Genomic DNA, 16,692 nt, shown 5'->3' with positions numbered 1-16,692 from the left:
CAGACCATTGGGAACCCAATGATGTCCATGAACACAGCTGACAAACCATGATACCACTTCCTCTGGCCAAGCCTGCAATTTGGTTGCAACTGTTCACCTGCTCGCCATCGAATACGAATGCATCCATCTGCATGATGAAACTGGAACCTTGATTCGTTAGTCCGAATGATTCTTTTCCAGTCGTCCAAATTGCAGGAACGGAGCTCCCATGCCCACTGCAGGCAGAGGTGTCAAGGACGGCTGGTCAACATGGACACAAGAACAGGTAGACAACACCGTAGTGTCCGCTGGATGGTATGCTCAGTAATATTGCTCTGCGCGCGCTGATTGTAGTATGCTGTTAATTGAGGGAAGTGAGCCATCTGTTGTCCAGGACAGCCGTGCCGATCGCCATTGTTCCCGTCCGGGCATGTCGGGTGGCTATGCCTCCCTTTTCAGACCTTTTCCACGACATTTTCGCTACAGCAGCCATCGACAATGCTTTCGGTTGCTGAAATGCCGGCCCCGCTTTCCTTGTGCTTCGAATCAATCCCGGTCAAACTTCTTCCAGTCTTTCCCTTTCTCCGTTGCACGATCTTGGTACTGACTAACTGATACTCACGCCATCACTATATGTGCTGCGCTTGCGTGACGTCACTCCAAACTGTTGTGATATGCATCCATTCATGAAGATAGGGAGTGATAATGTTTTGGATAATGATTGTATATTCAAGATAGACATCATTTATAAATTTAAATTTTATAAAATTTTGAAATTAAAATTTTCTCTGAATAAACATTTCTTTTAGTCAAAGTGTTTAAGTTCACTTTTCAAATGTGAACAACTATCGATAATATAGCATCTTGCTAATGGAACTTTTCAACTTGAAAATTATAATTACTGAGTCTATAAAAATACTTTTTCAGGCATTTTCCTAAATCTTGTTGTATATGGTCAATCAGCGCGGATGCTAGGCGGGACCAACTCAATTCTCTAAACAAGAATTTCTCTTTCTATGACGCCCACAGTTGGTAGAATCGCCGTCCTCTTCATACTCAGTGGAAAAGACCTGAGTTTCTGTCCCTTCGATGACGGAAGGAATTTTTATGGTCATTTTTCACAACGTGGCTGATTAGTTGGTCTCAGGCTAAGGTAGCATGTTTTCTCCAGGTAACTTAGGTTTTTTATCCAGCAAACAGAAAATTGACCGCAGAACCCATGAAATTTAGAGACAGTATACATGGAGCAATATGGCCTTAGTCGCTAATTCCCTTACTACAACAACAACTATCCAGAATTCTCCTTCATACTCAGTGTGCAACCGGAAGCAAGAATTCAAACAGAAATTATAAAATAAATAATAAACTTCATGATAATTGCAGTCAAATGGAAGTTGTCAAGGAAGGTCATGAAGCTGAAAAGAAGAAACAAAAAAGTGATCACCAATTATTCACACCATGTGGGCTTGGTATTATTCCTTTCCGTTTTTTTCCAAGGACATCTTTTCCAAGTGTCGGAACTTGTAGAAGGTTGGGTGTGGTTGCCTTCATCTTCCCCTCCCCCTACCTCCGCAGTTCATTTATTAACTGTAGTCAAACTTCTTAAATTCTTATCATGAGAGAATTCACCTTACGCAGTGGCGTGAGAGAGGTCATAACCTTTTGTCGTTTGCGTCGTTCGTCTTCCGCTTGGGCCGGTCTGCGCTACGATCCCCTTAACCCTCCACATCGTCATCGTGAGCTTCGCTCTGACCAGAAATGGGGGGATGCTGTTAGAAGAGTTAAATGCACGTATTGAAAGCGTATTTACGGTCAAGGCAAATGGGATGGCAGTTCAACTTAACTTCGGGGTCACCCAACCCGTGAGACAAAAGATGCGGTAAACCTTGAAGGACGCTATTTTAGTATATAAGTAAGTGGCGGTGGTGAGAATGGGATTGTTGGATCATCTGTGACAAGCATCAACATGAAGTTTATGGTAAGTGCTTGAAGTTTTTCTATTCCAAAGTATTTTGGAGTGCTGTAAGCATGTTGACTTCTTGGAAGATTGTTCGAATATCTTTGCTTTTAATTGTGAAATTCTCTGAATAATTACTCGTTCTTGTAGTTCATAATTTGTGCGGTAGATGTCTCCATAAACGGATGTTGACATTGCAATGATTTATTTCAAAATTACCCCGTTTGTTTGGTTTGGCACCAACTTCCTGTGCCAAATCGACTGTTATATGGCACTTTGATTATTATGATGGAGAGGCGATTAGTGGTTAATATCAAATAATCGGATATGGCTAAAAGAGAAAGATAGAAAGATGTTTTTAAACAAACGGAGGTGAATGATTAATTAATTAATGATCTTTAAATGCTCGTTTAAGGAGTTCTCTGAGAAGTGGTAAATGGTACTAAAACTACAAAATTATTGGTGTTTGTGAGTAACTGTGGGTGGATTAACTGGGATTATCTTGCCTGCTGAAGTCTAATTAGTCATCTGCTAATAAGAAGAAATATGTAGAAATGTGTTCTGTGGTCGAATTCTGTTTGCTGGACGAAATGAACTTTTTCTCCCTAGTTTCCGGGAGAAAAAATCATGCTACCTTTGCCTAAGACCGACTAATTCTGCCACGTTGTGGAAATGACCAATAAAAATTCCTCACCGCATCGAAGGGACTCAATCTCAGGTCATTCCACCCGGTGTGGGATGGACGGCGATTCTAACTCCTGTGGCACGAGGGCCAGAAACCGCATCTCCACAATTACTTTCTGTGTGAGTTTTTTCTAGATAAGGACGTCATAGTCCCATTATAAAAGGCGATTGTTTGAATAGTGTGTTCAAGTGTGGAAACTGCATCTAAAGAGAGACATTGAGCTTCTTGAAAGGGTCCAAAAACGGGTAACTCATCTGGTGAGATCGGCAAAAGAGCGTACATATGAGGAAAGATCTGGAATATGTGGGTTGCAGAGCTTGGAAACTAGGCAACTTAGAGGAGACTTTATGGAAGTGTTTAAGTCTCTGAGAGGCAAAAGTAAAATGAACGAGGATGAAATTTTCACGATTATAAATGATTCTAGAACTAGGGGCCATAGTTTCAAGTTCTAGTGGGGGGAGTTATTTAGACTGGATTGCAGAAAGTTTTATTTTACCCAGCGAGTTATGAATTACTGGAATAAGTTACCTATATGGGTGGTAGAGGCTGACAGTTTGGGGACAGTTACTACGGGAGGAAGGAAACGCATTGGTTATCTGTTTCCTTTTCTCTTATTATTATTATTAATTTACTTAATTTTATTTTATTAGTATTATTTATTGTTTATTTATTTATTTTTTTTTTGGCTGGTGCAGCATAAGACTTAGGCTTCCTTGCACTATGTGGCCATTGCTAATACTAATACTAGTCATATTTCAATAATCAGTCATCTAATTCTACAGAATGAAAAAGGCAGATGGTAACAGAGAGAGAGAGAGAAAGATGGTTGGAAAGAGAGAAAGAAACGGAAAGAGACTGAGTGAGAGAGGCAGATAGAAACAGATAGAGAGTGGTCATTGTAGAAAAAACAGGAACAGAGAAAAGAAAGAGAGGAAGTGATCAATGCAGAAAAAAACAGGAACAGAGAAAAAGACAAAGACAGAGCGAGTGTGTGTAAGAAAGAGAGAGAATAAGGGTAAGAGAGAGAAAGAACGAAAGAAAGAGAGAGAATAAGGGTAAGAGATTAAGAAACGAAAGAAAGAAAGGCAGAAAAATATGTGAAAAGACAGAAAAGAGATATAGAGAAAGATATAAAGAGAGGGCGAAAGAAAGAAAGAAGAGAAAGACGATAAAGAAAGAGGAAAGAAAGAAATGCAGGAAGAGAAAGAAAGAAAGAAAGAAAGAAAGAAAGAAAGAAAGAAAGAGAAAGCAAAAAAAGAGAGAGAGAAAGAGAAAAGAACAGATAAAGAGAGAGACAAAGGGAAGAGACGGATGAAGAGATATAAAGAGAGACGAAAAAGAAAGAAGAGGCATAAAGAGACAGGAAGAGATAAAAGGTGAGGAAAGAAGAGAAATACAGAAAGAAAGAAGAGAAAGATATAAAGAGAGCAAAAAAGAAAGAGAAACCTAGAAAGAAAGAGAAATGTATGAAAGAAAAGACATGATATTAAGTCAGCGAGAATGAAGAGGAAGAAAAAAGGAGAGCTAGAAAAAAAGAAAAGGAATAAGAGAACGACAGATGGAGAAAGGATAGATGCATGAAATAAAGATCACATCAGAAAATACTTCAGTTAATATGCGGTATATAAAAAAAAAAGAGAAATACCAAAGGTGGACAGTACTATAAACGAAAACTAGGCCCCCTCAAGTGACCTATGCACCCGGGTCCCAAGATGGCTGCACGGTCCTGCATACAGAGAATTGATAAAACACTTCATCACCTCATTAATAATGCAAATAAATTATTAATGAACTTATTTACTGAGAAATATTTAATTTGTGTCTGATGCTCAGTTATTCGTTTTATTGCAGGTTTCTGTCGTTCTGGCGGCCATGTTAGGGTGCGCCGTGGCCATCCCTGCTCTTCCCTACGGAGTATCCCCCTACGCTGCAGCTGCTGCGCATTACGGCCTCGCTGCCCCCTACGGTGTGGCTGTAGCCGCCCCTTATGGAGCGTACTATGACGGAAGTGGTGCCATCGCGAGGAAAGAAGGCGTTCTTTTGAGCGGAGCCCCCTTTGGAAGGGCCGTATCCTACGGTAGCAGCATCAATCACGGAGTTCTGTACGGTTACGGAGCCGCCCCTTACGGGTTATATGGTAGGGGACTTTACGGTGCTTACGGCGGAGTTAAATACGGCATTGCCGCACCCTACGCGGGTTACGGCTACGGGAAAGTGTTGCTGTAACCCGGTACCCCCCTTGACGGAAGGTCACCATGAACTAAGAAATTAATGGAAGGTAAGAAAATTTTTTATACTACTACTGTATATTACAGTACTGTACTTTATTAATGGTGGTTGGTGGCGCCATCTAGTATCGAAGAGATGAATTATAAACATTTCTAATGCTGGTTGCTCTAATTTGTTTTTAAATGATATTTTAAAATATTAATAAATTAATACAACAACTATTCCTATTAAATTAAATTTATTTTTGTTTAATAACCAATTATTAACCTATTAATAATCTATTATTATTAATGTTATTATTGATATAATTTCCGTATTTTTGTTTTATTAATGAGATACTGGAAATTCTTTTTTTATTCGTTTAGCCTCCCACCCCTACACAGTACAAAAAAGGCAGGAATACGAGAGGTTCCACAGCAACCACCCACCAGACGGACAGACAGACAGACATCAACCAATTGCTATCACTGTATTTGATCTCCTGAATTTATTTTTAAACTTTTGAATTGTTTGATTTATACGTGCGTGTGTATGTATATGCGTGAGAGTTAAATAAACTTTTGCTAGATTAAAAAAGTGATAAAATCTGCTTATTTACACAAAATGTATTTTACAAAACACTATTTGGACATTATTACACTTTTTTTACTAAATACAAACAGTATATTTAGGCGCCATCTACTGTCGAATAAAAGAAGCTACAAAAATTAAAAACTACGATTTTTCAAAAAATATCTTTAAAAAAAATTAAATAGTTATGAATTTTAATAATTAACCAGCCATACTTGAAAATTTTCTTTATTACTGTCATAAATATTAAAGATTAATGAAATCGGGGAACAGCGTGAGGGTTGAAAAGTTTGAAATTTTTGCAAAATACATATCAAAGAATATTGATTCAGCATTATATATTCGAAGCGCCATCTACTGCCAATGCAAAGAACTGCAAAAATATTAAAATAAAAGTCAAATAATTATAAATTTTCATAATTATTCGATGCAGAAAAATATAAATATATCTAATGGTTACTTAACCTTCTGAATTACTTCCCTTAAATTATATAAATATATTAATTTATCCACAGATTGTGGTAACTTTTAAATAATTATATTTAATATTCTTGGGAATAATATAAGATTAAAATTATCTGGATCACTGCATCAACGGGGTTCGAAATTCAAAGTATCTGAATGACAAGTGTCCAAGGCCATTCATAGATAGTTGTTTCATTGTCCACATTCAGCCACCTGGTGTCCGTGAACTATCTTACTGCAATAAGGAAAAACAGAAAGCAGGATAAGAATAAGATCAAAATTTAACTGGGCAAATAAAGCGATATCCGGTCTCTAAGAAGCCTAGAGGTATGTCCACCAAATAACTATTGGATCTAAAGCCTTAACCAGTGTATTATAATCAAATTGTTAAGCTCACGTGAAATATTTTCTCTGCTTTAGCAGGATAATATGAAATTATCAAGCCTACTTTTGTTAGAGGCACCAAACCACTATTCCATAGCTAATATATTTAAATTCTACCACATCAAAACCTGTGGAAACCATCAATTCCCACCATGCATGCTAGTATGATGAAATCTGTTTTTCTCTGCTCGCTCTCTCCATATGAAAGCCCGTCGATAATCTCATTGAAGGCGGTATCTGGATTCATCAATGAAGAGCACCATGAAAAGCGAAAGATCCGTCTTCCCAGAATATTACGTTCTTTCTATTTGTATTGAACAGAACACCTTGTGGACGGATGGCTAGACACCTACGAGTTTTAGTACGAGTATATACAGAGTGATTATGAAATAACTTCTGTGTTTGAAGCTTTATTTCTCTCAAGACAACTAGTTGGAAACATTTAAAAGTTTGAATCATAGGAATATAGCAAAATTTTCCAAATATTCCACATTAAACACGCCACAGATTTGTATAATTACATAGTTCTAGTTTGTGCTACCAGGTGTAGGATGACCTTTTTAAAGAAATTAATGCGCATGGATCAAAAAACATGACCATCACGATAGGGAGGTACCACAGCTTTTTTTTCTGCAGGGTAATGTGCAATTTACCATCATAGCCCGTTCAGACATGACCTCCATGATCGCTGGACTTAACACCCGGCTAGTTATGAGATAGCTAAATTCAGAGTTTATGCTTTGAATGATTTACTGGAATTTCCGTAACAGTAGCCAATCTGGCTTTGATTATTAAAGAGGTACAAGCATCTCGTGGAAATGGTGCTCAGTTGTATGTAGTATGGACGTTAGTAGTGGCCATATAAGAGAGATATAAAAAGCCTGAAGCCCCTGGATGTTTTAGGACATTATAATCTCTCATAGATAATGTAAGATGCTGGAGCCCGTACATAAAGATTTTGATGTAAAATCCTCAGAATTTATTAAACCCACACTTATCTTAAGGACATTCAAATACCAGATCCAATATTAGTTGACACCGACTTCACGAAGATATCATTGATCTCCAGTTTGACTCTCCAATTTCGTGACATTCAGAAACATCGTGTCTTTTTCAAGATCTCTTCTAAACCGAACATTTTAAATATATTCTTGGATGTTTTAGTCTTGAGAAAACCCATTCAAAAAGTTCTTCACAGAGAAAGCTAGATTAGCCAATTACAAGTAGAAGAATTTCTTAATTCTCAGGTTTTAAACAACTTTACAATTTTTCCAAAGTTGCACATTCTCACCTAAACTAGTAACTCAATGAGTAGAAGATACCGTCTTACAAAATTTCTTATAATTATGCCACACAAGGACAAGAACTAAAAACATAAAGTCATAATCTACAGTACACAAACTGGCATCATGCCAAGAGTTGTTTCCATTGGAATGGATTATGGAACAGTGGCGACGTATTTCATCATCCCTAAGAGAGTTTATATATACAGCTTCTGTGATCCAGTCTATACGTTATTTTATTTGTTAACTGCCCATGTTAGTGATGAAAATGTGTAGAGGTTTTGAATTCGCTCAAAGGAAAGAAATATGTAATGGTAGTACAGCAAGGATTTCTCATCAGGATCTTTTTTACGCCTCTAGAAAGTAAGTCTTGGTTTCTTTTATAAAGACATCCTACTGCTGATTCCATGGCCAGATATCTAGCCGGATCTCAATTAGACCGAGGTACTCTTGAGAGTTTGTGGAATCTCCCATAGGGGAGAATAACTGGTAAAATGAAACCACAAACCAAAAATCGGCACAAAAAAGCTATTGTACAGGTGGACCCACGCCTCTGAAGACGTGGACTTTTCTATCACCAATGGTATAGGTGAGAGATTCCAATATACTTTTAATATTAAATTGCTTTCCCCAACGAGATTATTTTTCTATTTTAATGTAGATTTTATTCAAAATGATGTCTAAGACTTATATTACAATCATTAGAGATCTATGGATTGTTTATAGATTAGAATGCTGGTTAGCGCGCACAGCTCCCTTCTCCATTTTGTGCCTTGACGTTTTCTGACCCTGGTTTTTGAAAAAAATAACTATTAATTTACATTACTAAAATCAGCGGTGTTTTAAGAGGTTTAAGACAGCGGAATGGACTACCTTGGGTTGATTAAATCTACAAGATCTAGCGACACTTGGGAGTAAAGGTGCAGTGCAATGGTATTAAAAAAAAAAGCATTCAGCATTAATAAACCTAAACCAAAATGGGTCAAGGTAAAGAAAATTTCCCATAGGAAGCGGAGAGTTGTTGTTTATGCCATTTAATTTTAGGAGTTCCGCTTGCTTACCGTCCTACTGAGTGACCTTAGATTTAATGATTTCGCAAGATAATTATATTACCATAAATATCGATATGCATGTTCTAATATTCATCAACTGAACTTCGGGTTGTTGGGTTTCAATTACAGTTTGTGAATCTATCATAGCCCCATAATTTAATTAGTGAGAATTATTTATTAATTAATGCTAATCATGTTATTATATTTTTCCACTCTTTTCAATAATTGAATTCTGTTTAATACAGATTTTTTTTGACCAGCATTCAAATATAAGATTTTAGAAAGTATATTTTTAATATGGGACTCAAAAAAATTTCTGCCTTCAGTGAAATTCAGAAACAATAAAATTGGTTGATATTTTGAAAATCTATTGAGATTCCTAGGAATTTCAATAGATTTTCAAGGATGAGCCCCATATTAAATTAATTCCCAATTTCGAGGAAATTACACAAAATACCTCAATTAACTTGTAGCAGTTTGTAAAAGTTGCTGGTATTGTAATTTTCTCCAATCATTGATAGCCATATCTCACTGTAATGAACTTAATATACACAGACGGACTCATTTATGGGTTCTTCTTCACACCACAGTCAATGTAGTGGATCTTTGAGTTGTAAACCTTTTTTTTCCATTCTTGATAGTACGTAATCTACAGACTCTATACATTGATGCATCATGGTTTCAGTTGCATTAGTGCTTATTCTAAAATAGTCCAGCCAGATCCTAGATTGTTTTAGAATAATTAGAGCCATAATTACCAAATCTGGCATGGCATATTGTTTCATCAAGGGGAAGGCTGAAGTATGCCTGGTTACAATTTTTTTCCCTCTAGGGACACAATAGTGGGACTAGTTTAAATCCTCACCTCTCCCGGATATTCCTCTGCTAGATAGTAATTCATTAGTTCTTTGACCAATTTTCTTCAAAAACATAGTTCAATATAAAAAAAAAAGAATTTTGGCACGAAATGGACTCCTGAAAAATGAATTTTGGAATTCAAGAGTTTGGAGTCTTTCTAACCTCAAAATGAATCCAGGCATATAGTACAGTGGTTATAATCACCGCTCTCTTACACCAGCTGGAAAAGCTTCCAGTTCGAATGTCAATGATGTGAGGAACTTCGTGGCTGGGTTAGTCAGTCTCAGGCATGTACAGCTGTGTCCCACCCGGAACTGGTGTTTCATCCAGCAAAACATACGTAATTTATAAGCATAGTACAATGAGTAGATTCATCTCATGATACTACAGTTTGGTTGGGAGTAATTTTTTTCCCGAAATATCCATAAAAACCACGTTCAAAGGTTGCAATCGTGCGCAATTCAAAGACAAAAATTTCCCATTCAACCATCGAAATATTTTTATTTATTTATTATTATCATTATTATATTTTTTAAAGTGGAGTTTACAGTCCGGGTTGCCTCGACTTTTATAAAACATTAAGGACACCAAACTCCCGATAAGATCAGGGATAATAACAGTACTTAATATCCTCTAACATGTTACCACTGTAATCCAGATTACGGCAAGATTTGGACAACAAAATATGAACTGGTCACGCATGGATTTGTACTTCGGTACCATTTTTCTCAGCGATCGCTTTTGGTACCACCAGGACTGCTAGATCTATAGTTAAAGTTGGCAAGGTGGGTCAGCAAAAAGTATCTCCTTTTGATCACCTTTTATTATGCAAATATGGCTAGTGAAAGTACATGCAGCAGGAGATAAACTTTTCGGATAAAAGTTTATGTATTATCATGTAGACTCCAGCAACTCCTGTAGTTTGCAAAGCCGGTTAATTAAACATCTCCTGAAATTAGGGGAGAACGTGACCGCTCATTGGAGATTAATCTTCCATACTCCTTATTATTAAGGTAACGCTGTATGCGTGTATTGTTAAAGAGAGTACGTGTTCTTATTGCGTGATAGTCTTTCGCACTGTCTTCGGACCTTTCTACCTGCGCTACCAGTTAAGACAACTTTAAGAGCTCAACAGACAGCCTACTTTTCAATAGTCGCGGCTTGAACCTAAAAAAACAACGAATGCCCCTTAAAAATACATCACTATAAGCCTTAAAAGAAACCCTAGAGCAATACTAAACTTTTTGATGCGATAACATTCCCGACTACTCCCCCTCATTGTCCATGTAACTCCACCACCTTTTTCCTCCCACCAAGGACAATAATTTTGATTTGTTGTTTACGTTCTTTATATGTAGTTTTACGAAGAGGCTTTATTTTGTAACAATCATTGCAACCTTCAGAGAAGCCACAACTCACTTTTGAATACTACTGTAGAAAGGAGAATTGTTTAGATCTTAGGAGAGTATCACCCGAATAAAATCTGGATGTTCTCCAGAGGTCTTCTTTGGAATTCCATCAGAGATTGGAGAAATTCCTAACGGATTCTAGTAGAGACATACCATTAAAAAGAAAGTGTCATCCAAATAAATCTGCATGCGGGTGTTCTCAGAGCATGCATCACAATGTGTGAGATTTTAGTGGTTCCACCACATGTCAATTATTTAGAAAGGTCTCCTTTGGAATTCTGTCAGAGACTGGAGAAATTCTTAAGGAATTCTACTAGAGACTATTCTGCGGCCGATTTGCTCTTTTCTGGACGAAAATCCCTACTTCCCAAAAGAAAACAACCATACTGTCCTCGCCTGAGACCGACTAACTCAGCCATGTTGTGAAAACAGCCCATAAAAATTCTCTGCGTTATTGGCTCAATTGGTCAGCTCTTTTCTGCCGAATGTGGGGAGAACGGTGCTTTTACCAACTGTGCCACCAATGATGACCCTCTTGTAGCGATTTATGACAAATCATATGAACTACATTGCCTAGCCAATTTAGTATGAATCCCCTTACCGAAATAGAATGACTGTCTTAGTAAGAAATACGCGACACTTCAACTTAGAAAGTACGAATATTGATAATGTAGTAAATTCTTGATTAAGAAGCACATAGAATCTACTTCTTCTGAATGGATTCATCACGTCTTCCATTTATTCCAACTTTTCGGGTATAGCATATTCCACGATGAAAATGCTACCACTAATAGAGGTGGGATCGCATTGAATTGGTTTGAGGAACATGAAACAGATTTTTATCACCTTTTCCAGCCTCAGTGACTCTTGGATCTGATGAAATAATCCAATGAAAATCTTTATGACATATTGAAACATGTATCTCGAATATACTCACCCTTGCCTTCATCACATCCTGACCTTGAAGCACCTTAATTGAGTGGACTAAAATGAACTCAGATTTATTCAGAATGATACAATAGGTTAGGATTCGATTGCTCTTGGAGGAACCACCAATATGAGTGGAGTTTATAATAAATTGGTCAGGAAAATGACTTTTAAATCGTGAGGAATAATGTGCAGGATCCTCATTACAGTTGCCAGACCTTTATATAAATCTGAGGATTGATTTAGCTCAATTTGTTTAGATGAGAGATTGTGTGTGGGTATGTAATCTTCAGAATGTGTGATATTGCAACGTTGGACACGAAATCGTATTGTATCTATACCGATAGTTAGTCGATTATCTCAGAAATATACACTCAAATCCTAACGTTCAAGAAGGAAGCAAAAAGAGAAGAAAATGAAAACAAGAGAGAAAGAGTGAAAAGAAAACTTACTCCCATCTAGGAGCAACGTCATACACGAGTGAGCTGTATGACCACGTCCTTGAATAGCAGCTGAGAGCAGGTACGAAGGACATCGTAGATAGGCAGGCAGTTGACCTGCATGTCGTATCACAAATGATCTTTTACTAAAGTGGCTGTATCTATGGAGGGGGCGTGTCTTTCTCGGGCACGTTTTTAACTAGGCCAGCGTGGTCGACAGATGTGTGTGTGTGGAGAGGTTAGGGGGCTTTCAAGACACGGACAAGCCCATTTGTTTATTTATCTCAGAACTTCGAAGAAAGAAAACTTAGAAGTCGAGTACGCTATCAGTGGTTACTGGAATAAGATGGTTCGCTAAATGCATACACACTTAGATAAATAAATTAATATAAATATTAAATACGTTCAATAGTTTATAGAAGGATGGTCGTTGTATGGACAAGTTAATGATGGCATCATGCGGTTCGCTATTGAAGGTATTCAAAAAGTTCGCCACCTCCATCTAGACACTGTTCAATAGCAGTGGTTTTTGCTCAGTTATTAACCCAGGAATTCCCAAATTCATTCCTGAGTTCTTGGAGTATCGCCAGTTTCTCACAACAAACACCAAGATATATGATTATTCGTTGCATCATGGTCTACAAACACCAAGCCATCTGGTTATTCGTTTCATCTTGATTCCCTTTATTTCATTTTCCTGGAAAACTGATATCATGGTACACTCTAATTATGGTGTTGGATATATAAGTTAAAGGTACTCAGTGTTGTCAATAGGTCACGAAAACTGGTGCCACGCGAGAAATTTCACCTCAATTCCAATATGCTATTGATTGTTAAAATTGAAATGGAATTTGGAGTTGAAATTGTTAATGAATATTGTTTAATCAGTGTTCTTTAGCCAATAAAGCCAAGAACAATCCGTTTTACAGCCTAGGACAAGAAGGTAACACCACCAAAATGCGTTAAATATATATACACTGTCATACCAAAAGTCATGTGGTACTTTTAGTTATGGACAAAACACCAATTTATTCAACGATGTTAATAGCCTGTTGGTTTGACAGCCCTTGGCCATAATGGCTTCTTCAATGCGTTCTGGATGAGGTTTAATTTGATCATCGATGTTTTAATTAATTTATGAGCCTATGGCCCATAAACTGACTAAAACATCCATGCTGATTTTCATCTTAGGAGTAGATTAGCATAGTTCCCGAAGGAAACAGAACCCTGATATATTTCGTGTGGTAGTTGAATGATTAAACTAGATTGGGACAGGTCCTTAAAATGAATAAAAATGGACGAAGAGAAAAAAATTTAAAGGAAACATTTCATTTAAACGTAGGTTTAAATTTGGCTGACATAAGAGCCTATGGTTTTGTCAATCAAAGATATTTACATTACTATTACCAATCTTATAACTGGGTCAAGGAATTGTAAAAAAGAAACGTTAGAGTTTGATGTCATCCTATATGACAGAGTAAACAAAGTTAGGTGTGGGACAAAGATATGCTTTTGCGGATGGCGATGTGGATAGCGCTATTGCCCCCACACTAGGTGGAAATAGCCTAAGTTTGATTTCTATGGAACAAAACTTGCTGGGGACCAGAACTTTAAAGAGTATTATGAAAACCCCTGGATGAGGGCAACAGCTCTGGGTGCTAAAGCATTCCGGAGCCTTTATTTTTGGACTTTGTGCACTTGAAATGGCTTTAAACACACAAACTACCTAAAATTTCCTACCTGACTACCCAAAACAAGCAAACTACCCAAAAAAGAAGTGGATACAATCCCGTCCTCTGATGCTCGCTGGAAGAGGACCTGGGTTCCTATCCCGTCAATGACGGGAAGAATTTTTTTTTTTTTTTTTTTTAAAGCGTGGCCGAGTTAGTCGGTCTAATCATGGGTTCACGGCTTATTCTCTGACAACTTGGGTTTTTTTTCGTCCAGAAGAAAACAAACCGATGGAAACAGAAGAACACAAGAAAGACTTATATTCGCAATATACTGACACTTGAAATCAGGGTCATATTCTGACTCCAAGTCAGGAATACGCCCCAAGTTAATGGGGAAATATGTTTCCCCGTTAATCAAAAATTGGAAATTAAAGAAAAAGAAAAAGCGCCGTGTGTTGTGTTGCGAAATGTTTGGAAATAATAAATTATTGTCATTTTTTGTGATTAATACGTATTAACATGTTTTCCTAATATTCAAATAAAGATAATTAATCAAACATTATTTATGCGCACACAAACATTATTTATGCGCATATATTTCTAGGTCTATCTAAAAAAAGGCACACAAAAACCTGGTGGCCATGTCCCTTCCTTACGATGATATCTGAATACGATGCTGCTTGGAGTTGATGAAAAGGAAAAGGTTCAAGACGTTATTTGCTCTCGGGTAGCACAGTTGGTATAATCATCGCTCTCTCCTCCACCCGCCGGGAAAGACCTGAGTTCGAATCCCATTAGTGACACGGGGAATTTTTAAGCGCTTTTTTTCACAACGTGGCTGAGTTAGTAGGTTTCAGGCGAAGATAGTATGACTTTTTTCCTCCCGGAAACTCAGGTTTTTCATCCAGCAAAAAAGCAAATCTCTAAAGAACACACGCAATTTACAGACTTATTATACACTGCCCTACCATTAATATCCAGACACTTGCCTTTAAACAAAAAAAGAGCTTTTACTGTGTCATGTCATTTAATATTTTGTGCTGAAACCTTTTGCTTTTATGCCAGCCTTCAATCTTTGCTTCATACTCTCAACCAGCTTTTTATAAATGTCAGGTGATATGTTCCTCCACTCAACCTTTAACGCAGCCACCAGTTCGGCCTTGTTCTTTGGGCGATCTCGACGTGCGCGTACCCGACGATCCAGTGCATCCCAAAGATGCTTGATAGGGTTCAGATCACTACTCTGGGCTGGCCAATCCAACTTTTCTATACCCATGTCCTCAAACCACTCTGTTAGGACTAGATTAGTATGGTATGATGCCTTGTCTTGCTGATACAGGTATGGGCCTTCCCCGAAGTAAATGTTGGAAGTGCATAATTGTCCAAGGTGTCCTGGTATTACACAGCATTGATGGTTTTGTCAATAAAGACTAATGGGCCATGCCAAACCATGAAAGCAGTCCCATATCATGACACTGCCTCCACCACATTTCATTGTTGGGAGGATATAATCAGGAAGGAACTGATTTCCTGGCATTCGCCACACCCAGGAACGGCCATCAGACTGGTAGAGTGTGAACCTCGACTCGTTTGTCCATACAACTGTTTTCCACTACTTTACAGTCCAAGATCCGCGCTCCTTACACCATGTTAATTGGCGTCTAGCATTTGTTGAGGTGACCAATTCTGTTGAACTGTGGAGGTGACCAATTATGTTAAACTATTGAGGTAATTTTGTTGAACGTATCATATTGCATGCCCACTTTTGCAATTGTCTGTTCGAAGCCCAGCGAGCATATTTATAACAGTTTTCGAGACGTTATGCATGCATAGGACTTGTTTCCACATTCGTGGAGGGGATGGTATACCGCCGTCCTCCTGATACTGGAAGGAAAAGATTTGAGTTGGAATCCTGTAAATAATGCAAGGAATTTTTATGGGTCTTTTTCTCAACTTTACACTTTTATCAGAATGTATAAATGAATGTGTGAACCTTCAACAGAACGTATAAATTCACATATTGATACCAGCAGAGATCATGTACTTTATTAAGGTTATTTCTATGGATTACTAATGGACCAATTTTGACCACTCCTGAACTTATTTGCATAACTCTCTGATTCAAGATTGAAACTGTCCAGCCTATCTTCATTTATGTATTTTTGTTTGTTCCTTATCTTTTGAACACCAGTGTATTATGTTGTATTCAACTGATTACCATTTTAAGTTTTATTTGTAAATTACAGAGGAGAGTTTTATGTTGTGAAGGGATGAAATGTTATTCAACACTTTGCATAATAATTAATCGGTTGTTTGTAGGAAGGAAAGCTATCTCCATTGTACCTCTTTCTGAATAACAACAACAGAAAATTAATTACTGAATAATCTTATGAAATATGTTGATGTGGATAGTCTAAATTTTGCGTCGTGATTTCCACTAGCACTTTCTCTCAACAAGGAGATCGCAGGTAGAGGTAATTTATTACTATCAGTCCTTAGAGGGCTAAGACCAATATCAGACAAGCGTCTGTTTATTTACCTGAAAAAACAGAACTTGGAGTGAGTAACGGCTTGAGACAATTACTTCCAATCTCTATTTTCTTTATAGCACCGCATGATCCATTAACAACCCACACACTTTCCACAACTCGTCAAAACAGCTAATTTTCATTGGTGTGCGTCACCTTGACCAAATCAGTACAAGGCTGTCGTTAGGTGAGATATTAACTGATAATATCAATTGTTTTCTGAATAACATAGCAGTAAAGGCTTGACCACCTT

General features: G+C 37.5%; 1 protein-coding gene across 1 annotated transcript; it reads left to right on the top strand.

Annotated features, from left to right (window-relative positions):
• The first annotated feature begins 1,909 nt into the window (after positions 1-1,909).
• Positions 1,910-5,426, top strand: LOC150082506 (uncharacterized). Its single transcript, XM_090378655.1, has 3 exons — positions 1,910-1,957; positions 4,473-4,899; positions 5,216-5,426. The coding sequence occupies exons 1-2, from the start codon at positions 1,946-1,948 to the stop codon at positions 4,845-4,847; spliced, it is 387 nt and encodes a 128-aa protein (XP_090234781.1). The 5' UTR covers positions 1,910-1,945; the 3' UTR covers positions 4,848-4,899; positions 5,216-5,426.
• Positions 5,427-16,692: the final 11,266 nt, after the last annotated feature.

This window comes from Mastigoproctus giganteus, chromosome 7, assembly GCF_048544385.1.
Source record: "Mastigoproctus giganteus isolate SK-2022 chromosome 7, ASM4854438v1, whole genome shotgun sequence".
Classification (NCBI taxonomy): Eukaryota; Metazoa; Arthropoda; class Arachnida; order Uropygi; family Thelyphonidae; genus Mastigoproctus; species Mastigoproctus giganteus.
Note: the sequence above shows the minus strand (reverse complement) of the source record. Positions and strands in the feature narration are given on the sequence as shown.